The sequence below is a fragment of the Colobus angolensis genome, unplaced genomic scaffold, assembly GCF_000951035.1.
Source record: "Colobus angolensis palliatus isolate OR3802 unplaced genomic scaffold, Cang.pa_1.0 Scaffold163, whole genome shotgun sequence".
Lineage (NCBI taxonomy): Eukaryota > Metazoa > Chordata > Mammalia > Primates > Cercopithecidae > Colobus > Colobus angolensis.
Window position 1 is genome coordinate 1,315,552 of NW_012114744.1, and position 27,997 is coordinate 1,343,548.

The 27,997-nt window shown below is 33.2% G+C and overlaps 1 protein-coding gene across 2 annotated transcripts in view; it reads right to left on the minus strand.

Annotated features, from left to right (window-relative positions):
- Window positions 1-735: 735 nt before the first annotated feature.
- Window positions 736-27,997, minus strand: part of TFEC (transcription factor EC) — a 207,987-nt gene continuing 180,725 nt past the window's right edge. For both annotated transcript variants that reach the window (XM_011937363.1, XM_011937364.1), the window contains 5 exons: window positions 11,952-12,066; window positions 9,841-9,897; window positions 6,850-6,925; window positions 2,671-2,818; window positions 736-1,719 (listed from right to left, as the gene is read on the minus strand). In XM_011937363.1, coding sequence (XP_011792753.1) covers window positions 1,339-1,719; window positions 2,671-2,818; window positions 6,850-6,925; window positions 9,841-9,897; window positions 11,952-12,066 — 777 coding nt within the window. In that variant the 3' untranslated portion in view covers window positions 736-1,338. The remainder of the gene's footprint in view (window positions 1,720-2,670; window positions 2,819-6,849; window positions 6,926-9,840; window positions 9,898-11,951; window positions 12,067-27,997) is intronic.

A 27,997-nucleotide genomic window follows, 5' to 3' on the forward strand; every position in this document is an offset into this window, starting at 1 on the left:
TTTTCAGGACTCATTCCAGTTCTGAGTATGCCTCCATAAATACTGATTAACCGGATGATCACTCATGGAGGTCCAGCACAGAGCAAGGTGCTTGGTAACTTAATTTGCTAACCTCAAACAAGCGCAAGAGATAAAACTCTAAATGAAGCATCATAGTTATAAGTGCTTACAATAAATGCTAACAGTGCAACTAAAGATCACAAGACACACTAAGTGCTTATAGAAATAGAACCTTATGTTCCTCTCAGAACTGAAAATAATAAGGAATAGTTTCTGTTCTAATAATTATTTTGCCAACTGGCAATTCAATTTTCAATATTTTATCCATTTGGAGCAAAACCAAATCAACAACTAATTGATTTCTGTCCAATACTGGACATGATGAAAAGTTTTAAGTACCTGAAAACTGTCCTTGTAGGGGCACTTTTTATATTTTATTTATTAAAATTGGTAGTCTGACATCTCTTCTTAATAAAGAAAAGAGAATTTAGAATGTGATTCTGATGCAGTCACAAGAATGAAGAAAACAAAAGAACATGTACTACCTGAATTATGTGCGTACTTGTGGGTGTATGTTTGTGTGAAGGGATACAATTCTGGTCCATATTCCTGAGGAAAATATTGAATGTGTTCCTTTTCCTGAACAGAGTTTGGAGATATAAATATGCATGGATGCTTTTAGAATTAGTGTAATTGAACCAACTAAAGAAATGAGGATCTAATTTTAGTAACCAATGTTTTTATAAGTCATCCATATTTTATTGTGGAAAATTCTCACATTTATTGTAGATTTGCTTTTCAACCACAAGTGACAGATAATCTATTATATCATTATTTCTCCTATAAAGTTTGACCTTTAGACATATCTACTAGACAATGGAGAAAGGCAATGACCACCTGATATGCTGATCTTGATTCTTGAAGACTGATATAAAAGTTGAAGAGAAGATGGAAATGAATAACTAAGAGACTGTTTGTGTATTTCAGTCATTTTATACTTTGCAGTCATTAGTTCCAGTAGTACACCACCAAGTTGCTGCTTTTAAAGCATCAGTAAAGAGCTATTTCTTATGCTGTACCTCTTTCCAGTAAAACAGAATTTAAGTGGATTTGGACTCTGTAGTCAAAGAAGAAAACACCTTTTTTCCACCCTCAATAATTCATTAATACCATGATTTTTCTTCCTGCGAATTCTTCTGTTGCTTCTATCAGGTTTTCATGAACACCACATTCCTTTAGGAAAAAAATGAGCCAAAGCAACATATGAAACACAGAGTATAATTGCGTAGCACCAGCATAGAACTGCTTTCCAGTTGATGAATTGGGTCTGTTTATTTCTTATAATTCATCACCATCATCTGAGCTAAAGCTACTTCTCCTACTGCTCTCTTTGGAAACTGCAGGGGAAGTGGCAGATAGCAGAGGATCTGTTCCAAATGGAGAGATTGTGTCATCCAATAGCATGCCATCCAATCTTTGTTCCTCTTTCAATGCGGCACTAAATGATAAATCTGTGAAGTACGACAAAGGATCAGAAAAGGCTATAGCTTGATCACAGAGCTCAGGGGTTGGCCCCTGAGACACAGTCAGTTGTTGGCAATAGTCTACTGAATTCTGCTCAGGATGGCTCTGCTGTTTGGTGACATGAGCACCTAAATCAACCGTGCCAAGTGAAGCCAGGGTTGGCAGACCATGAGTACGAGCCTGAATTTCTAGTTCCTGTAATTTCAAACGAGAATCATTAAATAATATCTTTGAAATTGGATTTAACAGTAGAGAATAAGCCAGACATAGAATCAAAATATTAACAAGCATTTAAAATGAAGAATAATGCAATGCAAATTATGAATAATCTTTGCAAATAATGAAATTGATACATTTCTGATGTCTGAAAAATAACTCTGAGAAAATTATTCAGATTTTTTTTAAGTTCGGTCTCATTGTTCTACGAAGGAATTTATGACTGATGATAGTTCCACAGTGGCTCAGACTACAATACAGCCATTTGGAGACAGCAGAAAGTCATCTATTTATTCTTCCTGATTAATTTCTCACCATAAATGCAGGACCTTTTCATGGAAACAGTAAATGCTTTACCTGGTGCTAAGCATACTCATATTTTTTAAAAATCTTGAGAGTTATAAAAGCCCATGTTTTGATATTTTGGATTATATGAACAGATGAGAAGTGACTTCATATAAACTGGCACAACACTCCTTGAGGCAATGAAAACCATAGCAATGTTGGGAAAGAAATGAACGAAGGAGGGGAGAATTCAATGTCCAATATAATCTAGAGAAACAAGCGTTCTACTTAGTATTATTATTTGATCGGGATAATAATGTGTGCATTTATGAAATGTGTTATATTTTATGCATTTTGTAATTTGTTGTCATATATATGTGTATATATATATATATACACACACACACATATATACACATATGTGTATATACATATATACATTTTCAGCCATCTTGATCCTGGATTTCTAGTCAAAACCTAATTGAAACAATCCAATTCACGAACTTCTAAAAAGCAGTAAAATTATCCTTCAAAAGGAAAAATAATTGTTAATAAGAGGAAAAATAAATGAGACCAATGAAGAAAACTGATGACAGCTGAGTCATATGTAAGCTATGTGGCTCATGGCAACATTCTTATAAAAACCTGAATCCGAAGTAGAAGTCGCCTGTTAGCCTGTTCTAATTTCTTCTGTCTGTGTTCTAATTCTCGGGCTCTCTGTTGTTCTTTTTGTAGCCACTTGATGTACTCCACTGATGCTTTTAGAATGGTTCCTTTGTTCCAGCGCATATCACTGTAGAACGGAGAGATAACCTTTTCACAATTGTGCATGTCAGCAGAATTCATAAGAACTTACAAAATCTTTTACATTAATATGAAATAATGATTTACATGACTATTATTCACTCTTAGATATTATTGCTTCTGAATAGAAATTTTAATAGAATAGTTAAGAAGCCCTTATATAGTAAAATTAATCCCAGAATGAAAATAAGTGTCAAAAGAAAGTAATAAAGTGACTTTTTGTGGGAGAGCTAAATGCAATATCATGATTCTACCATTACAGTTTTTATATTTTTAGTGAAAATTGCTTTTATTATTAACTCCAAGATTAAAATCTATGTGCAGTATTTCTGCATTAATGAACTAGGAAATGTACATTACTGAGGACTTAAGCCTAAATTTTTTAAGATCATTTCAAATGTAGCAATCTTTTAACCTACTTTCTAATAAGGTTGCTTTTATGTTTCTAAGAAAAAAATAAGGTCCCTCCTGAATGGTGATCCTGAGCAACTGTGAAACAAATCAGACTCTGGCAACATCACTTTATGTAATAGAGCAAACTTTCTAAAACCATTCAGCCATTTTTTCTGTACAAACATCATCAAAACTTTTTAAAAGCTTGATATGAGTAGCTGTTTTTAAATACATTTAAGATAAGTAAATATAATTAAACATTACTGGATAACTTTTTAGGCTTTAGCATAGAAGAAATCATTTCATTAAAACTTACTTTTTAAGACAGAAGGAATTAAAGATATGACATTGTGGAAGAGGCTACTGATTTTGATATCTGAAAATATACATTAATGAATGTAATACTGCATGAGAAATAATAATATGTTTGGAGAATGAGTCCAAACTAATTGCTAAGTGTTAATCAGAGTTGTGGGAAAACCTGGATGCATTTTTAATTTAGAGTCACAAGATGTTTTCAATATAGTGTAAAGCACACAGGTAAGGAAATATAACATTTTTCTACATATATTTTTGGCGATGAGACAGTGCCATTAGCAGTAAAATATTAAAAGAAGAGACATTTTTCTACTAGCAGGTGAAAATGCTTACTGGACCCTGGATAAGAGCTCTGTTCTACTGCAGTGCACCAAAACATTGTCAATGGACATCGCAAGTGTGAAAATGCTTTGCCATTTCTTTAAGGCTATACTGGCTGTTGGTCTCACTCCACTCACAGGGGATGAGGGGAATGGGTGGGATGGTGGTGGCGGGAAGGGTGGGGAGAGACAGGCTATCTTTGGTGTTAAACCAAGTATCTGTAACTGGATCATGTAATGGACTCTAAACTAAAATTTAAGTAGTAGCAAAAGCCTTATGGACCCTTATTTTGTGTCATTTTTTTCCCATGGGAAGAAAAACTTGAGGACAGAGAAATATGTAAAAAAAAAAAAAAAAAAGAAGAAGTTTAAAGCACTATTTAGTTCAAAAACAAATCTTCAAAATGGTGGTAGAGAACACACAATGAGCCTCCCTTCAATTTGTACCTGATGTCACTTACAATACGTTTTTTAAGTTCCTCAATTTTAAAGACATTTTAACGTACAAGGTTCTTTCTTAATTTATTTTTTATTTTTTATATTTACTAAAGAGACTTTTGCCTCTCTCCCAAAACAATTTCATCAAAGAGGGATTATAAATATTCTATAGGGTGGTACCACATAAACACAGACACGTCAGTAAAGGCATGGCTAAAGAGTAAGTGTTGACTGTTGATGCTGGCCTTTCATTTTCTGCACAACAATTCTTTAAGATCTTAAAACTTTGGTGGACTGAAAGCCTGAATGCATTTACAGTCAGAGCAGATAATACAAATGTATAAACTGGAATGAGTAAGGAGTGCTGCCAGGTAAAGCTATGGAAAATGTACAATGTGTTGTTATCTGAGGAGTGCACATCCACTTAAAAGCATTAAAAAATAATTTTAAAAGGATCTTAAAAAAGAAAGAAAAAAATACTATGACAGGTCTGAATTTTTAAAAATTATTTATTTATTTATTTATTTTTTGGCTTCAACATTTTGTGACTCCTGACTTAGAAAGCTTTGTCAGGTCTCATATGCTATGCCAACTATCATTCTTACACAAAAGCAGGAGGAATTTGGTTGTAGAGGGGAAGAAAGATAAAGTAAAAAAACTTCAAACTACTTAGAAAACTTTTTAAAGCGCAAAAACAAGAGTAATAGAATAATTAATGATCTAATAATATTTTTAAATTTCTACTCATGTAATTTTTGTAAACATGGCTCACAAAAACACATACAGACAAAAGTGCTTCCAAGAAAGCTAAAGAGGACAACTACTACATGTTGTAGAAGCTCTTCACTCTTTCTCTTTCATTTTTGCTGCAGTTTTGTTTTTTTAACACTGGTCAAGAGATTGTCATTGCCCGGTCGTGTTTTTTTTTCACGTAATTTTCTCAACCTATACTTCTCAATTACAGCTATTCTCTATATTACTTTTCCTTCTGACCTCACCATTATGACCTGCAAAGAAATGGAACTTTCTGAATGTTTTGATACATAAAAATAAAAACTTCATAGAATTCAAAGTATCTTCAGGTATTAACTTTTATTTCCTAAGCCAACTCCAAAATATCTTCCAATCATGAGCTGGAAAGGTACTCAAAGGTCAACCATGCCACAGTTGCTGCCATTTGCCCAAGAGTGTACGGGGTTTAGGAGATAAGCCCCAGGTTTCCTCACTCAGTTCAGTACTCCTTCTGCCAACTGTGGCTTTCCCACCTTTCAAATGCATCTGCCACAAGAAATACGTTTTACATAGTGACTTGAGTGACTTGGCACACTCTTAGTATATAAAATTGCAACAAAGATTTCACAGAGCTTTTCTATTCTCTTTACATGTAATACTCTCATATTTTCAATGCTTTCCTTTCTTTTCCTTCTTGCTTGCTTTCTCTTTAGAGGTGGGATTGCACCCAGACTGATGTTGAACTTCCCGGCCTCAAACAATCTTCCTGTTTGGCCCTCCCAAAGTACTGGGATTATAGGCATGAGACAATGTGCCTGGCACACAAGTATGACTTTATCAAACATGATCATTTCTGGATAATGAATAATATCCAGTATTTGGAGAAAAAAACATTCTCAGTTTTAAGGAAATATTTTCAAATCATTATTAATGCTACAGATTCCATGTTTTCACTTTTTATTTATTTATTTTTTTTTGAGACACAGTCTTGCTCTGTTGCCCAGGCTAGAGTGCAGGGGCGTGATCTCAGCTGACCACAACCTCTGCCCCCTGGGTGCAAGGGATTCTCCCACCTCAGCCTCCTGAGTAGCCGGGATTACAGGCATGCGCCACCATGCCAGACTAATTTTTGTATTTTTACTAGAGACGGAGTTTCACCATGTTGGCCAGGATGGTCTTACACTTCTGACCTCAAGTGATCCGCCCACCTCGGCCTCCCAAAGTGCTGGGATTACAGGTATTCTCATTTTTAAAGAAACATTCAATATTTTAACTTAACACTTTATTTCTCAATATTTACAAGAGTAAGTAATTTGTTTGATGGACATTTTGTGCATACAGCACAAAGCCTGGTCAGCATCAATCAATATGCTTTTACAATTCCATTTGTTACTTGTGTGTCTCCAAAATTTGGGGACCTTGGAAAATCTAACAATTCTATTTTCACTTGCATGCAAATTTTAAATTGGGAGAATTGTTATACTCATAAAAATTGAATATACCAGTCCATATCATAAATAATATTTGACATTATCACTAAATTTGACAATATTGTCACCTTACAGAAAGACTCACTATGAATTGAGGAGAAATAACTTATTTACACCTTATAGCTCAAACGGACAACTCTTGTAACAGCCTTGATGCTCAATAACAATCAGCCTGGAATAGACATTTTAAAATGAGCCCGGCAATAGCCTTATTTTTGCCATAAGCTGCTCAGTTTCCTAGTCATTGGTTCTCCTCCCTTCTTCCCTCCCATTCATTTTTGGGGGTCTTTAAATTATAACATTATTATAGAAATGATTGTTGAACTCACGGATCATTAGACTTTGGAATAAGAGTGCCAAGCTCCTTGATTCGGTAATTAATATTATACCTTCTTCTTCTTTCAACTATTAAAGAAGAAACATTATTGATTATTCTCATTAATGCACAGTTCACTTTTGGTCAGCTGTAAACTTTCTTAATAATCTTTTAAAAACAATGGGCAAAAAACTTTCCATTTAATCAAATGATAATACTTCTCAAGAATAAAATAAAAATTCTTTATTCTAAAAGTAAAAGTTTCAATATTAGAATTATAAATATACAATTTACACTGTTTTAAAAACATTTTGTCACAAAATATTTTTAAAAATTCTTTAAAATACTATAATATTCATAATGAAATGTGTACATATATATTCATATGTATATCTGTTTGATTATTTCATACATTGACAATTTGTCAATCCATCAAGATTGTAATCATTTGAGGTCATGCAACACTCTTTACTCTTCTCATGTACTGTCCTCAAAGCCTAACAATGTTTAGCACATAGTAGGTGTGTGTATCCAAGTAGACTCTATGACCTCCTTGAGGGCAGGGACCTAACTTACTTATTTTAGTATCACCAGAGAGCTTGACATATGGGAGGTGGTAAATAAATGTATATTGATTAGACTGTAAATTTATTTTTCTATTTTAGTTTCCAATAATATATAAATAACTTGTTGTTATACTTTGGCACTCTTTAGACACACCTGGAAGGACTATTAAAACAGATTTCCACCACACACTTAAAGATTCTAATTTTAGTGTGTCCTGGAAGTAGGGGGACAAGAGTGGGCAAGAATTTCTATTTCTAAGAAGTTTCACAGTGATGCTGATATTGTTTTTGTAGGGCCAATGCTTTGAAAACTACTGATATCAGCTCTTATTCAGAGACTGCTTTCTCTTTTTGCATGTCCATACATTCATTGCTTATGGCAATTTTCTGAACATCATAAATATTCAACATAAAACATATATCTGTCAAATTTCCTGTATTACTCTTCTCTAAGAGCAGTCTTCTACTCTATATTCCTAATATCAAGAACCATAACATATACTTATACATGGTATCTTTTTCAACAGATACATTTAAACCTTTCAGGGAAATAAAGGTAGAAAAGGATATGAAGAAGAGGAAAATATATTTTTTAAATGTTGGAAAATACTTAAACAGTTCACATTTGAGAATTATGAACTGCTACTAGAAACAAGGAAAGTCATCAGACTATGAATTGCCTTGATGAACTTACTCTACAAAGCAAAGTACATGAATGAATTGACCTTTAGGAATAATATATTGTGATTCCTCTAAAATGAGAATATAATCGGTTCTGGTAACAGTTTATTTTCCCTCTTCACCAATCCTATTTCTCCTGTGCACATAATTCAGAAAACAGCTAAATGACACCACAAAAAACACTGACTAGAAAATAAAGGTAAAGCTAATAGAAACATATGTACACACATATAATATATATACACATATATAGAAATGTATATATATAACATATGCATATATAAAAATAAGATTTTATTAATAATTTTATGTCAACACACATTAACTCTTATAAGCCACACTTTTTTTTTTTTTTTTTTTTTGAGACGGAGTCTTGCTCTGTCGCCCGGGCTGGAGTGCAGTGGCCGGATCTCAGCTCACTGCAAGCTCCGCCTCCCGGGTTCCCGCCATTCTCCTGCCTCAGCCTCCCGAGTAGCTGGGACTACAGGCGCCCGCCACCTCGCCCGGCTAGTTTTTGTATTTTTTAGTAGAGACGGGGTTTCACCAGATTAGCCAGGATGGTCTCGAACTCCTGACCTCGTGATTCGCCTGTCTCGGCCTCCCACAGTGCTGGGATTACAGGCTTGAGCCACCGCGACCGGCCAAGCCACACTTTTAAATACAAGATGAAGAACAACTATGAAGTAAGTTCACAGTTTTTTTTTTTCTCAAAATAAGGGACTGTTTTTGTCCTGTCTTGTTTATTTAAGATATTTTATTTAAATCTATCTTATGTAGAATGTCAGAACCTTCTTTTCTACTCTTCTTTGAGAGTAGTCTATGAATTTTTAAATGGCTAATTATAATGAGAAATCTGGTTCCCCAATGTTGTTCATACCTAGTACTAGTTATTTGTAAAGGAGTCAAGTTTTAAGAAATTACTAAACTACTTCATGCCACGGTGGTTTCACTCTTCACAACATTTTTGACATGTTCACTCAATCCTGTCCTTAGATCCAGACAAGAGAGGCTACTACTCTGATCAATATTTAGAGGAAGCACTCTTGCCTTCTCTGGCCATGCCTCTCTCCATTCAGCAAGGCAGCCACAGGGCCAAGGGAACCCTTCTAAACTATACTCTGGGTTATCAGCACAAGCAATTTCCTCCCTATTTCCCTGAGCTCACTTCCAGAGCCTGCACAGGCCACCTCCCTAGGTCCATCCTCCTGAATAAGGAGGTGCCTGATTTCTCCATCTCATATGACCTGTTATCAAAGTCTAATTAACCCTTAGGAAGGCATGAGAGCTCTATTTGTTCCAGAGGTGGAATTCAGCACTACAACACAGCAATGCCTTTCAGATAACATATCACTAAGAAGGGAGGAGCAAATTGACACAGAAGAATGGAAACCTAGAGTTATGTTTCTTACTATTTAAATGTTGTACATTTTCAAAAGTCACTTTTATCTCTTTAAACCTTTGAATCAGTGAGTCACAACAGAATTCAAATGTAACCAAATGCACTCATCTCAGTCACAGGCAGCCTCTTTGGGAGTGAATGATCAAGGAGGGAATTCAAGATGTTTCATTTTGTGAAAATAGAGAGTTTTTCTGAGAGTTCACATTGTTAATATTTCCCAAAATAAATCAGGTTGTATGTGCAATTAATTTTGGCCATCTGACATCAAAATACTTATGGAGTATAATAAAAGACCATACACCTTAACGTCTATGCATTTCCTTTTGCATTAATTTTATATGGAAAAATATATACTCACTGAGGTTGTGGTTGTCCTTTTTTTGTCTCTCTTTTGCTAAAGCTCTAGTGTCAGTTTCTGATCAAAAGAAAAATAATAAAAACAATGCTTAGTTCTACCTTAAAACCCCTCCAGGCAACGTAATTCAGAACTCCTAGGTGAAAATAAAATGTTATTTGCTCTCAATGGTACAATAATAATTTTGATGCAAATATTCAGAAATTTGGAACACAGTACTCTTCAGTAAAAGGCAATAGCAAAGCTTTTAGGCTCTGGGATAATAAAAACTGAATTTCTTTTCTGGCCCTCTATTTAATAGCCATGTGATCTATTGCCACACTTCTCTGGGTTTCAGGCTCTTCATCTGTAAAATGACTATAATACAATACCTACCTTAAAATCATTGTGATAACCAAAAGAAATATAGTACACAGAAAATATAGTATTCAATTATTATTTTCAGGATTTTGAGATTCAGGAAGAAATTATTCCAATCTAAATATTTTATTAGTAATTATTGTTTCTACATCCCAAGAGTTGGAACTCACTACATTTCTCAAATATCCATATGAAACAATTCCACACTTTCTTCCAGTAAATGGCACTTCCCTGTATGTATGGTGTGGTTGTATTTATATGACCATCAACCTCCAGGATGGCCTACAATGATTCTTAATTTGTAGTGTTCACACCTTGTAGTTCCCTCCCACATTAAATAAATAAGGCTGACCTGTGAAGCCACTAGCTTGTTGTGGAAATGACTAGTATGGAATCCAAGGCTAGATAATAGGAGAAATTTTTAACTTTCACATTGGCATCTCTTTGATCTCTAGTTGTCATGTCATGAGGACACTCAAGCAACCCTATGAAGAGGTCCAAGTAGTCAGGAACAAAGACCACTTGCCAACAGGCAGCACTATCCTACAAGACCTTGAGTGAAACACCTTGGGAGTCCATCCTCCAGCCTCAGTCAAGTCTCAGCTGTCTGTACTTATGGCTGACATCTTGACTACAGCCTCATAAGAGGCTCTGGTCTGAACGAATTCACTAGGCCACTCCTGGATTCTTGATGCTCAGAGACTGAATGAGATTATAAATGTTTATTACTTTGAGATTATAAATATTTATTACTTCAAATTGCTAAATTTCAGGGGTAATTTGTTGTTATGCAACAAAAATAATACAATATTATTAGAGTTATAATTTTAAAAGTTAATAAAATAATACATTTTATTTAAGTGTATTTATTAAAAACTACAATCATTATAGTCTGAATAATTTGGATGCATATACATTTTTGAATTATTGATTGAGCTTTAAGGGTGGTCACGTTGTATTTATTTAAAATTTTCCCATTAACTATGTAAAATTCTTAAAGACTGGTGTTTGAGCTCCAGACCAAAAGTTTATTGTAGAAATCTCAAGTGAATTGATTTACTTTATTTTTATGGAGGAACTAACACTGGACTTGTAAGTCAGGAAACCCTTACATTGATCCAGTTCTGCCTGTAATCAGCTGTTAAACCTTTGGGAAAGTAGCTCCTTTGACCCTGGGTTGATTTCCTCATTTATTTTGGAAGCACTTGACTGTGCTCCTATAATTTAATTGTAACAATTTTGAAATAAACTATTAAAAACTCAGGGTTTGTTTTCAATTAAGAAAATTAAATGTGAGTCTATCATGAAATCCATAAAACAAGCTAAAAAGAAAAAAATCCAATATTTGATTTTGTCAAATTCTGCATACAAATAATAGACTAATTTCTCTAATTTATTGCATCACTTTGTAACCATGTTAATAAATGGCATCTATTTAATATAAAAATGAACCTATGTTAAATGAAGCTGTCTTTTATATATGTATGTATATAAGCATGTGTGTATATATGTATATATTTATACAAAACATATGTATTTGCCCAATTTACAAAATAATGAATCAATTCAGTCAAACTATTAGTTATATTAACTTACTGCTTGATTATCATAGAAAGAAATGATGAATTTACTGTCTCTTCTTTTTCATAATTGTTTTGTTATACTTTTAAAATTCTAGTTAGCACAATATATGTCACTCATAACTTACGTCATTAATAAAAATAAAAAAGGTAAAACTATAAAAACAACACTACCTGTAATTTCTCTTTTCATTGGTAGACTACTTGGACAAGAAGCACTTGTAAGCCCCATGTTAATTGGTGAAATTCCTTGTTCGTCACTATACACATCCAAAATACTTCCAGATAACTTGAGAGGGAAAAGGAAGAAAAGATTAATAAAACCTTCTGTGCAAATTGATATATTTAGTTATATATATTACATTTTCCACTTTAAATGTGGCATTTTGTTAATAATAATTTGTAATTTAAGGCATTTTGCTTTTAAACAAGACAAGAGTATGCATTAACTTTTTAAAAATGTAGCGTAAAATGCTTATGGATAGGACGCACTGAAAAAAAGTTGTATGTGTTCAGACAAAAAGAGAAACCAGCTCATGTATGAAGGAAAATTCTTATTAATATTTACAAAGTTATGGAAGTTTGATCCAGCATATGATCTGGTTATAAATTGATACAATTAAAAATATTATTTTGGACAAAAACCAATATGCATCTTTGCAAAGCTGGAAAGTTCATCACATCCCACAAAGTAGGTATAATGGTTGAACATTTTGGGAGTCTTCTTAATACCATCAGTGCTACCAGCAACTCACAGTCAAGAGGTGTTTTACACTGTTAATTAAATGAGAAACTCTTCCCTCATTTAATGAGAAGGCACACTTTTTCTCATTGTACACTTAATGTTCTAGATTATTATAAATATCCAGCTGGTGACCAAAAGTAGTCTAAAACTACTTTTGCCTCTAGTGAATATACGGTACATCCAATTATAGCAACACTACAATTCTTGAACTGCTTCTTGGGAACAATTTTTCAGAATACCTAAGCTGTTTTATACACAATTCAAAATTGTACCAATTCATTATTCAAAGTGCGCTATTTGATTTGATTTCCCAAGAAAATCAAATTTAAGTAATATTCATATTTCAGGTTAATACTCATTATTCCAGAACAAGCTGCATTCACTATGCAAGATTTGAAATTTTAAGATTTTTCCACTGTGAGTATCTTTATTCTACTTCTGTGCAATAAAGAGCTGAATAAGAAGCAATTTTTTTTTCTTTCCTCAAGGACTAGGAATAAAACATATAATAAAATAATGCTTTAACAAGTCTTCATGAAGAATCATGAACTCCAATTCAATCTGAGAGAATTGATAAAATCAGACTGGAAATAAATATGAAGAAAGGACATATTATGACCAAAATTAGTTTCTGAGATAATAGTCTATTATAGTATATATAATAAATTTTGTATATACCTGAGAGGAAAAATTTGAAAATACAGTTGAAATCACATCGATTTATATGCATGTCAATAAGAACATGTTAGACTTATATGGCTCTCAGATGTATTTTTTCATATTTTTTCAGTATTAACTCTACTAGGACTCTTCACATTTATTTTATATAAACTTAATTGTAAGAGAATTTTTGCTTTATGGGTCTTGGAAGGGAGCTATAAAAGCCAGCTTTTGAGGTCATCGCTATTTCTCCTCAATTTTCTCATCTGTAAAATAGGGACAAAGTTGAGCAAATCAGGCAGACAATGTGTGTTAGTATCAAATAAATACAATTATTCTTTGGAAGAAATCCAAAAAGCAGTTTTTCTAAGATATGACTCACTTAGTCATACTTTTTAAAGTGTAAATTTTCCAAGGTCATTTTTGAAAGTCCTGTTCGTTATGAGCTGAGGCATCACCAGTTTGAATTGTACATTTCCACTGTGCCTTTGAGAAGCATAATGGACACATTGAACAAAAAGGGAGTGAGGGAGACAGACCTAGGAAAAGGGCACTTTCCCTCTGAAGAGCATGAATTCAGATAGATTTCAATGAAGAAGTGGCAAGTTGCAGAAATGTTAAGGAAGGGGCCATATTACGGATATACTGCAACAATAAAGCAAGAGGTTCCTAACTATAGCATTTCCTTGCCTCCATATTACCTGGTCAGACAGCACCCAGTGCATTATTCCTTAGAAATGGGGTTGAAATTCTGATAATGAATCTAATCCTGCTTAACTGTAGCCACATTGCATATTCTTCTGATCTTGGTTGTTGTCTAATTTATGCCCTAAAGCACAATAATTAATATCCTATTTAATTTTATGCTGTAGGTACTTCTCTATTTCATGTAAACGGCTAATCATTTTTTGAATATCATTAAACAATTGAGTTCAGTTTCAAAGTGTATAATATACTTCATGTAACCTAAAGTGCATTTTCTCCATTAAAAGGTGTAAGAGTCCAGTGTTAGTGAAAATGTACAGATTGCATTCACCTGTGAAAAAGCTCACAAAGAAAACTTACATCAACCTTTTTGAAAGGTATAAGTTACTTACGTAATAAGGTCCAAGTTTTAACTTTATTTTATAGATCAGTAGGCAAATGAATACCTATTTTATGAAGAAATATTTATTATGATATTTTTAAAAGGTTGCTTTCTCAGTAAAGCAAAATCTACGATGTGACAGTAGGCAAACATATTAACAAAAAATTCACAAACTTTAAAGACAAAAAATAAATAATTTATTATAAAATCCAGTCAACAAAGTGAGAGAGAAGGCCTGATAGAGCAGAGTCTACTTCTCTATAAGGCAATACTTCTCTCTGATAGAAAAAAGTGAACTCCTGATCTGAGAAACTGCTTTGAGGTGAGGAGTGATTGATAGTAGTTTCCTAGTATCAGAGGCTCTTCGCCTTAGATTTTATTCACATCTCCACTACTGAGGTCATAGGGACTGAAACAGACAGAGTCTAACCTTTCCACCTATATACTGCTGTCTACAATAACTAATAGTTCCTGAAGAAAATGAGATAGCTGGTCAAAATATCAAAACATTTGAGGAAAATGACTATTTCAAAACTAAGGCAACAAGCAACATTATAAATAACATCAAAGGTAATTGTAATATAAAATAATAAACAAAAAACATAATGACCAAAGCGACCAAGGAGAAATAAGAGATAGGAGAAACAGAACGCTTAGAAAAAAATCCTATAGAATGGAAAAACAACATAATGAAAATGATAAAAAAAATAAAAGAATTGGTAAAATATAAAAGCAAATTTTTAAAATCATCTCCCAGGAGGATAAGGGAAAGGACTAAGAAATAGAACATATGAAAGAACACCTAAACAATACAGGGAATAGAGTTATTAGAACTAAATTACAGACAATAGGAGTTTCAAAAAGAGAGAAAAATAATATTGGAAGAAAGACAGTAATTTTTAAAGTGACAGAGACACATTTTTAAGAGTTAATAATAATCAATGGACCACAGAGTTTTTTTTCAGCTTAAGTTATCATTATTTTATTTTCATTTATACAACAACAAAAAAATAAAAAATAAAAAAAATAAAAAAATAAAAAAATAAAAATCAAAGTGTTTATAGAAAGCCTAATAAGAATGACAGAAAAATCCTACATTCAGATATATTATACTAAAATGAAACAATATACAATAATAAAGAGAAAAATCTAAAAGCCTAGAAAGATTATGTACAAAGAACAAAAGTCCAATTAATATTTTTCAATAGCAAAATTGAATGGAAAAATAAAATAAATCTGTATTTTAAAACACTGAAAGAAAATAAAATGAAGTTTTACAGCTGTAAATGCAGCTCAAATGTCATTCACACATGAGGCCATGATAAAAAATATTCTTAGGCATACAATACTTAAGAAAGTTTATCCCACAAAGACTAACACTGGAAAAAGCTTGGGTCAGGTGCTTCAATAAGTAGAGATATTTAAAGAACATGCTCAAAAATATAAAATAAAATTGATCGAATATCTTGGTAAAGTTATTGTGGAATAAATAATGGGGGTGGATCCAAGATCAAAGATTAAGTGAAACACATAACCATGTAACTCAATCTAGATAATATCAGCATAATTGGGTTGCTGTAGCAGGGAACCCAAAGGATGTGAAAGTGGTAAGAATGTATTAAGGAGAAACTTTAAAATGGGGCACAAAAATGAATTAAGACAAGAGAGCAAGTGAAAACACATCAATAATAACAATGATCTAAATAGGTCAAACTCCCTAGGTAAAGGGTTGACAGATAAAGTAAGAAAACAGGAACTAGACACAAGTATCTTACAAGAGACATATCCACACAGTAGAAGGACACATAAAGATTAAAAGTTAAAGAATGGAAAAAGATACATCCAGCAAATGATATTCATGGGGAAACTGATGTAGCTATATTAATATCAGAAAAAAAGGACTTTCAGGTTTAAAACATTATTAGGGATAATGAATTACTATTCTTAAAAGGTATAACAATTACAAGCATGTGTGCTCCTAATAAAGTAACCTCCAAATATGTGAAATAAAATGTTTAGAACTACAAGGGGAAATGAATGAATATACCAAAATAGTAGAAGACTTTAACACATATCTCCCCTTTTTTGAAAAGTCAGGAAGACAAAAATAATCAGTAATGCTACAGAAGATTCGAACAATAAATGTTAAAGCTCAGCCCAATAGACAAGTATATAGGTTTACATGAAGAAATAGTGAATACAGTTTTCTTAAGTATATATGGAACATATACAAAAACTGATTAGGTGCTCAGTTGAAAGAAATCCTCAACACATCTCATAGAGTATCTGATTGCCAAAATATTTGGAAATTTTAGAAAATTGTTAAAAACTTCAAAGTTTAAGATGAAATCATACTGGAATTTTAAAATACAACAAAGATAAAACACATGTAAAGAAATGTCTGGAATATGGCCAAACAATGCTTTAAAGAAAATTCATAGCCTTAAATAATAAGTGATAAAAATAGATTCATTTTTGAATTATATAAATTAACCATCACTCTTTAAAAAATAGGGGAAAATAACTAAACAAGCTCAAAGAAACTAGAACAGATAATTTAATAAAATAAGGCCATAAATCAATGAAGAACAAAACAATACAATGATAGATTCACAAAGCAAAAGTTGTTTTTGTTTGAAAAAAAATTAACAAGATTGACATGCTTCTGGCAAAACTGATTAAATGAATAACATTTCAAGTGAAAGGAGAAAGTAACTACAGTACGTGTTAGATTTAAAAGGTAGTAAGTTTCTCCCCTAAGATTAGGAGCAAGGTAAGGTTACCTATTTTCACTACTTCTATTCAACACAGTATTGTAAGTTTCGGTGAGAATAACTACGCAAGAAAAAATAACAAAAATTATCCATATTGGAAAGGAATAAACGAAATGATCTCTGTTAACTGTTGACATGATCTCATATTAAGAAAACCCTCCCTAAGATTCTACACTTACACACACATGCACAAACGCACATACACATTCAAACTGTGTGCTGATTTTATGTACTGCAGCTTAGCTGAATTCATGTATTAGCTCAAAAATCAGTTGCATTTCTGCACAGAAACCATTAACAAACTGAAAAAGAAATTAAGAAAACTATTCCATTTAAATAGCATCAAAAGGAATGAAATACTTAGGAATAAACTTAACCCAAGCAGCAAAAGGCTTATACACTGAAAACTAAAAAATGCTGCTGAATAAAATGAAAGAAATCATAAATAAGTGGAAAGGCATTTTGTGTTCATGGATGAAAAGAAATAATATTGTTAACATTGCAATACTATCTAAAGCAGTCTACAACTCAATACAAATTTTATCAAATTCCAACTGCATTTTTTTAAAGAAATAGAAAAATGCATTTTAAATTCACATGAACTCTCAAGGGACCCTGCATAATCAAAACAATCTTGTGAAAGAAGGAAGGTGGAGCACTCACACTTCCAGATTTCAAAACTTATTACGAGGCTGCAGTCATCTAAGTCTGTGCTAGCGTGAGTCTGGCAATAAGACACATCAACCTAGGGAGTATAATAGCAAGTCCAGAAATAAACTCTCTATGTTACGGTCAAGTGATTTTTGACAAAGGTGCCAAGACCACTCAGTGGGGAAAGGAATTCTTTTCAACAAATGGTGTTGAGAAAACTGGCTATCATCATGCAAAAGAATAAAGTTAGATGTTTATCTAACATTATATACAAAAATTAACTCAAAATGGATCAAATACATAAACATAAGAAAAAAATCTAGAAAACCACCCACACAATGGAAGAAGCTACTAGCAGATCATGTATTTCTCAAGAGATTAAGATCCAGAATATATACATAAAAATAAATCTTCAACTCAACAACAAAAACAAACAACCCAATTTTATTTATTTATTTTATTCTACTTTAAGTTCCAGGGTACATGTGCACAAAGTGTAGGTTTGTTACATCAGTAAACATGTACCATCTTGGTTTGCTGCACCCATAAACTCGTCATTTACATTAGGTATTTCTCCTAATGCTATCCCTCCCCCAGTCCCTCACACCCCAACCAGCCCTGGTGTGTGATGTTCCCCACCCTGTGTCCATGTGATCTCATTGTTCAACTCCCACTTCTGAGTGAGAACATGCAGTGTTTGGTTTTCTGTCCTTGTGATAGTTTGTTTAAAATGATGACAACCCAATTTTAAAAATGGGCAAAAGACTTAAATAGACATTTCTCCAATAAAGATGTATACAAATGGCCAATAAGCACATGAAAAGATGCCCAACATCACTAGTCATTAGGAAATTGTAAATCAAAGCTACCATGTAATACTTCAGTCTCATTAGGATGGCTAATATCAAAAGAAAAACTGAGGAATGCTGGTGGGAATGTGAAATGGTGCAGCCATTGTGGAAAGTAGTATGGAGGTTCCTCAAAAGTTAAGTATAGTATTAACATATGATCCAGTAATTTCTCTTCTAAGTGTATATCCAAAAGAATTGAAAGCAGGGACTTAAACAGATAATTGTACACCAGTGTTCATATTAGCATTATTTGCAATAGTCAAATGCCCATCAACAGATGAATAGGTAAATAAAATGTAGTGTATACACATAATGGAATAGTACTCAAGCTTAAAAAGGAATGAAATTCTGATGAATGCTACAACATGGGTGAAACTTGAAAAAATTATGCTAAGTGAAATAAGCCAAGCACAATAGGATATATATTGTATTATTTTACTTATACGAGGTACCTAGAATAGTGAAATTCATAGAGACAGAAAGTGGACCAAAAGTTATCAGGGGCTGGAAATACGTAGATAAGGGGAGCTATTGCTTAATGAGTACAGAGTTTTTGTTTGGGATAATGATAAAGTTTAGGAAATGGATAGTTGTGATGGTTGCACATTATGAATGTACTTAAAGCCTTTGAACTGTACACTTTAAAATGGTTAGAATGGTAAATTTTATGTTATATATATTTTACGCCAATATAAAAACATAATGGGATATACTACCAACAGGGAGCCATGTAAGGTTGCCTATTTTCACTGCTTCTATTCAGCATAGTATTGTAAGTTTTAGCCAGAATAATTACGCAAAAAAAGGTAACAAAAGTTACCCATATTGGAAATAAATAAGTGAAATGATCTATATTCACAGTTGACAAAATTTGCCATTGATTGTAAATGCTTAGACAAAATGCAAAATTTTCTAGAAAAATATTACTTAGTAAACATAATTACTGACTGAAGAAGGAATTAATAGTGGTAATCGTATTATGATTACTGAAGAATCAAAACAAACTTTAAACATACTTCACAAGGAAAATATCTGAACTAGATAGTTTTATGGGGAAAAGTATCATATTTTCAAGAAATATATCATGCCATTTTGTAAAAATGCTTCCAAGATGTAATATTTCTTACCTACAAAAATTCTACCACAGTAATAGTTTCCTAAAGGGAATTTTTCCTACCTATTCAGGCTTAGATATTCTGATTCTCTTCATCAAATTTGTTACTCTTAATCTCCTACTCTACTACTGTGTAAAGATGCTGATTTAATTACATGTAGAATGATTTTATACAAAATTGTGAAACACTGTTTACCATATCTCCTTACCCTCTAAATGGAATGCTTAAGGATCAAAGTTTCCATTATGCATTTGCTTACTGTTAGGATAAGGAATCGTGTGCGTTTGTCTCATATTTTATCAAAATGGCACTTATTTTATTTTATTTTATTTTATTTTATTTAGTTGAAGTCACTAATGTCTACAAATTGCAATTTTAAGTCTGGAAGAAAAGACAGTGAAACTTTTATTCAAATTTAGTGCATTGGCAACATGTTTTTGAGACAATACATGTTTTCATAACCCTAGAAAAATATAGCTTTGTGTTTGTTTAAAATCAGTGCTGCCCTATAAGAAACTAAAATCTGGGTCCAAAATTATTGTAGAAACATCTAAATAAAATTAACCTCTGAAAATGTTTATATATCCATCTATTCTTATCAGGACAAATACAGGACAACATAAATAATCTGACCTGAATTCCACATATGTTTTTTCTACTGTTTTGGCCTCTTCCCTCTCCATATTTTATATCTGATCTATCACTCAAATATGACTTTTTTTAAGAGTCATTTCTCAGTTTGAAAATTCTTCCCTATTCTCATATTTCAAGATCCTCACAGCCCTAAGCCTAAATTATGTTCCCCGCCACTAGTATTTCTTCATCTCTCTCAATTAACTACCACTACCCCTCCCAGACTAACTCATAGTTTAAAAATACAACTTCCTTCTGCTTTCTCCCAGTCAAAAAATCTGAAATCTAAAATCTTTCTGCCTTAACTCATGTATTAAGCCCAAAGTCTTGTATTTAGTTTTCAAAATCTCACTGCATGACCCCACTCTCTCCATTTGACATTATTTCCCACCACTCTCAAGATGAAAGATTTCTTACCACCATATGTAAACATACTGTGCCCGTACGGGGCTCTCAACAGTAGACTTCAAACCCTAGCAGGAGGGAGGGTGTGAGGGGGAAGAAGGTTACTGCGAAGAATCTGTGAATTTACATATGGGGAATTTTTTTAAGAAGATAATAAAATACAAGCAGGATCCTAACATATGTGCTCTGTCATCGACGGCTGAGTATTTATTATATATCAGGTATTAAACCAAGCATGTTTCATCATAATAATTTAAATAACAATATCTCAAGTAATCTTTATAACAACTCTAGTAAGTATAATTGTCATTTTAAACATAAAATAATTAAAGCTCTAATAAATGAAATAATCATTTTATGATCATATAGCTTTATAAAGAAGTAGAGAGCTTGGATTCAAACCCAGGAACTTCTAACACAATGTCTGGATTCTTTATTATCTACCCTATAGGTAGAAGGGCCTTTGCCTTTAAAATTTTTATTCTTAAGTGTTTTGAGTACTAAAAAAAGTTACAAGGCATTGGATTTAATTTTTCTCAGTTTTATTCTTTTCCACTGCTGTTTTCCACACTACCAATGTCCCCATTCCTTCAATAAGCATCCAAATCTAAGGCTCAACTTTGGGTAAGCCCTCTCCAGCACTCTTCCTCAGGCCAGCTTGGTTTATTTTTCCTTTCACCCTAATAATATGGAGCTAACAAACTTGCAATACATTTTCTAATTGAATTTAAACTAATTGCTTTATCATTCTCCACTTTTATTCACTCAGCAAGAGACAAGGCATTATAGTGTATACCATGTTCTTGAAATGGATTATATATGTAAAGCTAAGAATCTTCAGTATATATATGTGTATGTACATATACATATATATAATATCCTAGATAATTTCATTATAAATACAAAAATGTAAAAAGTCTTATAGTCACATATTATATTTCCAGATAATTTCTCAGTAGAGATAACAAAAGGAAAAAAATACCTTACATGTATATGTATGTGCACTATCGTATATTTAATGTGAGTGTCAAGGGAAACTGAAGGAGTATTTGAGTTGTTTGATCCTATATTGTGGTTTTCGTGAAAACATTCATTGTGACCCTAAAATGGTAAAAGATTAGATGGAATAACTGTGGACACAATAGGAAAATAAACTTCTTGTATAAAGAGGATCACCACAGGGGCGTCTAGAGTACACGATGCATGCAAAAAAAATGGCATTTGAAAGATTATTGTCTCTCCTTTTGGGTGTTTATTCATTTAGATGCAGTAAACAAGGTCTTTATAGTTTCAGGAAACACACCATTAATATTCCTCTGAATTTGTTTTCTTTGCTACTAAAGCAGAGGTATACAGTTTAAATGACATGCACTGAATAGAGAAATCCTGCTGTGTTATTTTTGTTATTATTTTTGTCCTGTTATGACATATGTAAATATAATGTATTGAGCTGGAGTAGGAGATCCCTTGTCCTTGGTGAGCTGGTTTATACATATAGTGGCAGATTATCTGGAAATATAATATGTGACTATATACAATAATAGAAAAGATAAAGTATAAAACAAAGAATGATATTTTATAAATAATTTTACATCATACATATTATATACAAATGATCTATTTAGTAATAAATAAAAACAATTAATGTAATGTAAACACTGTAACAATTAGTTTGAAACCCTCATCTTTTGATTAAAAAGTAATAATAAACATGAATTTTAATATTTTTTACTAAATACACTGTTATAATTTTTTACTCTAGTCCAGAGCACTGAAAATAATCTTGTAAGTAAACACGCTTGTCAATACAGCAGAATATATTTTATGCATTTCAAAGCTCAGCTCAGTGTTTACATACCTTATTTTATTGACTATAAGTTTATAAAGTTTAAATTCAGTATTTAAGGTGGTTTCATCTCCAAACACTGAAAGAATTCCAAAATATACTTGCTCACCAGTTTTAACTTTGAAGTGTCTATAACCTTCCAATAGCAATGGTTTTCTCTGTCTCCTTCATCATTTTCTTTTCCTTAAACTTGCAAGCAATAACCAAGAGAACTCTGCAAAAACTTCTACACTAAAGTGAACTTTGGTTCTTCTTTGGACTTTAAGACTAACCTAGTCTAGACTGTGATTGACAAAAGCTTGCTCACTGATGTTATACAGTCCTTTCAAGTTCCAACCAAGCACAGGGGGTTGTTAATATTTACTCATTCCTCGTCTCTGGAATGATCTTGAACTATAACAGTTTACTTAGATTGCCAAATGCCACCAGCATTTACAGACACTTGATTGAAAAAATACCTATATATGTTAAAGAAATGAGTTACTATGCACATCCACGTCTCCGAAAGAAAGGGCTGAAACTAAGACCAATGGATGTAAATAATACACAGATCTAAACTCAGAGGCTAAGCAATCATTCAGCTGGAGTGTGCCAGATGATCAGATCTGTCTCAGACCCCTTCAAATCATACGATTCTATAGTTCTATGAATGGCTGATTCCCTGAGACTGCTGGCACAGCAGAATGGGTCGGATAGCTGCATTGGTTTCATGCAGGGCTGGATTCAAGGCCCTACTTTGCCATTCATTAACTATGTGAACTTGGGCAAGTTACTTAACTTCTCTAAGCTTCTTTCCTCATTTGTAAAATTTTAATAGGCAACAATAGTCTCTGTCTCATAGGTTTGTTGTGAAATTAAATGTAGTTTTTCACTAAAAGCATTTTGCATAATTCTTGTCACCTAGTAAGTAACCATGGTAGCTATTATTATTGTTGTCTTTATTCTTGTTGCTACTGCTTTTAGTCCATTAAAAGTATTCCTGAATAGGATGTATAATGAAAACAATTATTTCAATACTATGTGTGAATTTTAGTCATTTATTTGACATGCATTTGCTGAGCACCTGTGATGTGTTAGTCACTATGCTGGGTACTAACAACAACAAAACAGGCTACAGTTTTAGGCTCCAGAGACACAGCAGTAAATGAGACAGACAAAATCCCTGTCTTCAAGGGGTTTGCATTCTACAGGGGGAAGCACAGAATAAATAGGTAAATGCAATAATAAATAAGATCATTTGTGTTACACTGCTCATAAGTCAGAGGGTAAATAAGATAAGGCATTGACTTGAGGAGTCATGGGGTAGGGTCTTCTAGTTAGGGTAATTGTGAAAGGCCCCTTTGACAAGCTGACATTGACTAAATATCTGAATCATAAAGAGGTAACCATGCAAAGATGTGAGACGAAAGCATTCCAAACTAAGAAAAGGAAGTACAATGGTCGTAAGATGATAATATTCCTGTTATGTTTAAGGAGAAAGGATGCCATTGAATCCAGACCCTGAAGTCAAAGGGAAGTGCTGACTATAATAAAGTGTCTGGATCATATTCTGAGTATTTCAGAAAATTAATAAAATATTAAGCAAGGAGAAACAGGATCTGGTTATTTCTTTAGGAAAATTATTCTGGCTGCTTTGTGAAGAACAGCTGTAAGGCAACAAAAAGTAGCAGGGAAGCTAGGTCAGAGCCTCTGACTATAATGAGAGATGATGGAACATGTTTTACAGGAAGACATGATAGGAAGCAGTGAGATTCTGGAAATCTTGGATGTGGATTACAAAGACGTACTGATAGATGTGGGTATGGGAGTAAGAGAGAGAAAAGCAAAGAATGACCATTTTTGTTTGTTGTTTCACACCAACTGAAAGCAGATTTTGGAGGGAGGACTTTTTTTCGGCCATGTTATGTTTAAGATATCTGTTAGAATCACAAAAGATATCAAGTAAGCAGTAGAATATATAAATTTGGCATATAGGGGAGTGATCTAGGCTAGAGATGTGTTGGTGTTACCTAGAGGACATGTATTGATATATGAGAAAAGAGGACCAAAGACTGAGCCCTGGGACACTCCAGAATTTAGACATCTACATCTATTAGAGAAAAAAGAACCAGTAAAATGAGTGAACAAATCAGAGAATTCACAGAATCCTAGATAGCTCTTCAAGAAGAAAGAAGTGGTCAACCATGTCAAATGCCACTGAGAAGCCAAGTCAGGTGACAATGGAAAATTTGCTACTGGATTAGTTTGCTATTGAATGCTATTGATTGGCTTGCTATTGGTTTGCTATTGATTGGTTTTCAGAACCCTTTTAGAATTGTTAGGACAAAAGCCCTAATGGAGAGGAGAGAATGAGAGGGAAGGAAGTCGAGGCAGGGAGAAAATGGGGGCAGTGAGGTTCTTTTGTGTGTGTAAAGGAGTCATGAAATAGCCTGGTAGCCAGAGAGGAAATGTGTTTAAAGGGTGCTGTTTGGTTTGGTTTGCTTTTAGTGAGTGTTATTAAAGACTGATAAGTGTTGATATTTATAATCCAGTAGATCAGCATATATTGATGATCTAGAAGGAGCTATTTAAAGAAGAAAAGTCCTTTGGAAGGGATTCTAGACACAAACGATAGGTATGGCTTTAGATAATGAACTAGGACACTTAGTCACATGGGAACGCGTTATTTAAAAGAGCATAGAAACTTCTCCCCTCTCTCTTGCTCCCTGTCTCACCATGTGATGCTCTGGATCCCCTTCTTTTCTGCCATGACTAAAAGCTTCCTGAGGCCCTCACCAGAATCAGATACCAGGATAATGCTTCGTGTATACGGTCTGCAGAGCCATGAGCCAAATAATCCCCTTTTCTTCATAAATTTCCAGCCTCAGGTATTCCTTTATAGAAATGGAAAAGGGACTAACACAGACAACCCATGTCATAGAGCAGTGAACATAATAATAATTATTGATAAATATTTTCATTTTTGAAGCTTATTATAATAAACATCTGTTGATTTAGCCTGACTAGAACCTATTCACATTTGCTTGGGTAACAACTGCTGCTTTCTTGGTTCTCACTCTTAGTCTGGACAATTTGTTGTGGAGGGCTGCTCAAGCCACAGCTCTAGGGTAGGCCCAAGACCCAGAGATATTGGCTTAGAAATATATATGTGACAGAAGCTGCTCTGTTATCCCAGGGTTTCAACTGAAACTAAGAAGAAAAACATTTCCTCTTAGATATCCCATCCTAACTGAATGTTTCCACTAGGATGCATTTGTTTTTGAGAACCAGAAAATCCTGACATAATTGGCTTATAAAATAAAGAAAAAAAAAACCTTACATATCCATAGGCAAAATAATTCTCCAGGGGCATGTAGCAGCATTTCTTTCCATATCTGTTGATTTTCTCTTTCCCTTTGTTTCCTTTGTTTTTCCCACTTTATCTATCTTTTGGGGAGAAAAAAGGCTACAGAAGCCCCATATATCATGGAGAAGCAAAAATCCTTCTCTTTCTTGAAATTATAGACTAAAGAAAACTTCCAAGCAGATCTCAGTATCCTGCTCAACTTGCCAGAATTGCAGCACAGGCCCATTCTTAAAACAAAGTCTGGCAAGGGAAATGGGGCCACCAGAATTGGTTTAAATTAATCAGAAACTTCCTCTTTCTTGTGAAGGAATGGATGTCTGGAAAAAAAAAAAAAAAACTAGGTTAGCAAGAAAAAAGTGTATGCATGGCTGGGAATAGGCTATGACAGTGTCTGTTCAATGGCTGAGAATAAAGCCAGCACAGAAGAAAACAGAGACAAATTTACAAAGGGATGCCCACATACAATATTACTTAGGGATTTTTAGATGGCATGAACCAATAAATTCCTTTCATGCTTAAGCCCCTTATGAGTCAGGTTAACCACCTGCAACCAAAAGTTCACTGGCTAATATACTTACTCAAAGCTTTTTTCTGAATCTAACAAGTCTTTGCTTTTATCTACATAAACTATAAAAATCCTTCAGAGTTTCCTACCCCTATTCTACCAGCTATTCTTGTACATTCTCTTTTTTCTCACTTCTTGCCTTATGTTGTTCTCTTAACTTGCTACTTTTCTGCCTTCATGTCTATCTCTTAAAATCTTAACTATACAGTACTTCATAACTATATTTCAAACATCACCTCTTTCTAAAGGACTTCCAAAAATTCTCACTTTCGCATGGTTTCTCCTTCATTTGAGCTGCAGAGCAAATCTCTAACTAACATTCAAAATGAACACATGTAGTCTATAAGATATCAATTAAAACAGCTTTCAGAGACCACTATTTTTAATTATTCCTATAATACAGAAATAGATACCAAAGCAAAGGCAGGTTACGTGATTTGCATAATATCTGGACTAGAACCAGGTTTGACACAAGTTCCACATTCTTACCCGCCCTAACTCTCAGGCACAAATCATTGTGCCTCACCATTATATTGTCATCTCTTGACATGTGAATTGTGCCTCACTCAACTTGCAGTCTCATATTGTGTGAATATTATGCTTTACATATAATAAGTATTAGGTAAATATTTGGTTAATTGAACTGCTTGGTTTTATACATGGATCTAAATTATCAATAATCTTTGGTTGATTAACCACAGGTATTTCTTTACATAAATACACTTAGGCCAGTAGTATCCATCTATTTAAAAGTACATTTTGTGTATCAAAAGTATATTCCCAATGAAATTCATCACCAAGTTTTTACTGAGTAAACCATTCTACAAAGATTCTACAAAACAAGTAGATAATTTGACAGAGAATGTTTCAGTATACAATTTCAACAAAGTAAGTACCATGTACAAAGAAGAGAAGATTGCAGGAAATTAATATCATTTCCTCAAACTCAGAAGTTGAACATTGGTTAAGAAAATAGTATCCTCATGCTGTGAAATTAGAAAGGGAGATATTAGCATTAATATCAAACATATCTGGAGAATTAGTTTTCATGTCACTACGCTACTTGAAATCTGAAGAGAAAAAAGGTAGAGTCATCATTCTACACTTAAAAAAATGAAAACTGAAAAAAAAATCCTGCAACAAAAACCAGATTTTAAACTTCATCTGATATTTAGCAAGGAAAGTTAGTATTGGTGACTTGACTAGCACTACGTATAGGTCCTGCATACTAGAGAAAAGGAGAAAGAGACACTTCTCTCATCAGATAGTCTACTTAAGAATTGATACAGAAAAGAAGGGATGCTTCTACCAGCATTTTTTTCTAGGCCCTAAATTGAAAACATCCATCATCATATAGTCTAGCCTATTGACTTATTGATGAATAGTCCACAACTCAATATAGTCAGAATTCAGTTTTTTAAAATTAAATGTTTAAAGTAACAATTCAATTGCAATCTTTGAGATCCTTTTTTCTTGTGTTCTCTAAAAGATTGTAAACCATAAACAAACCAACAAAACTAACAATAATCCTTCACAATGTGT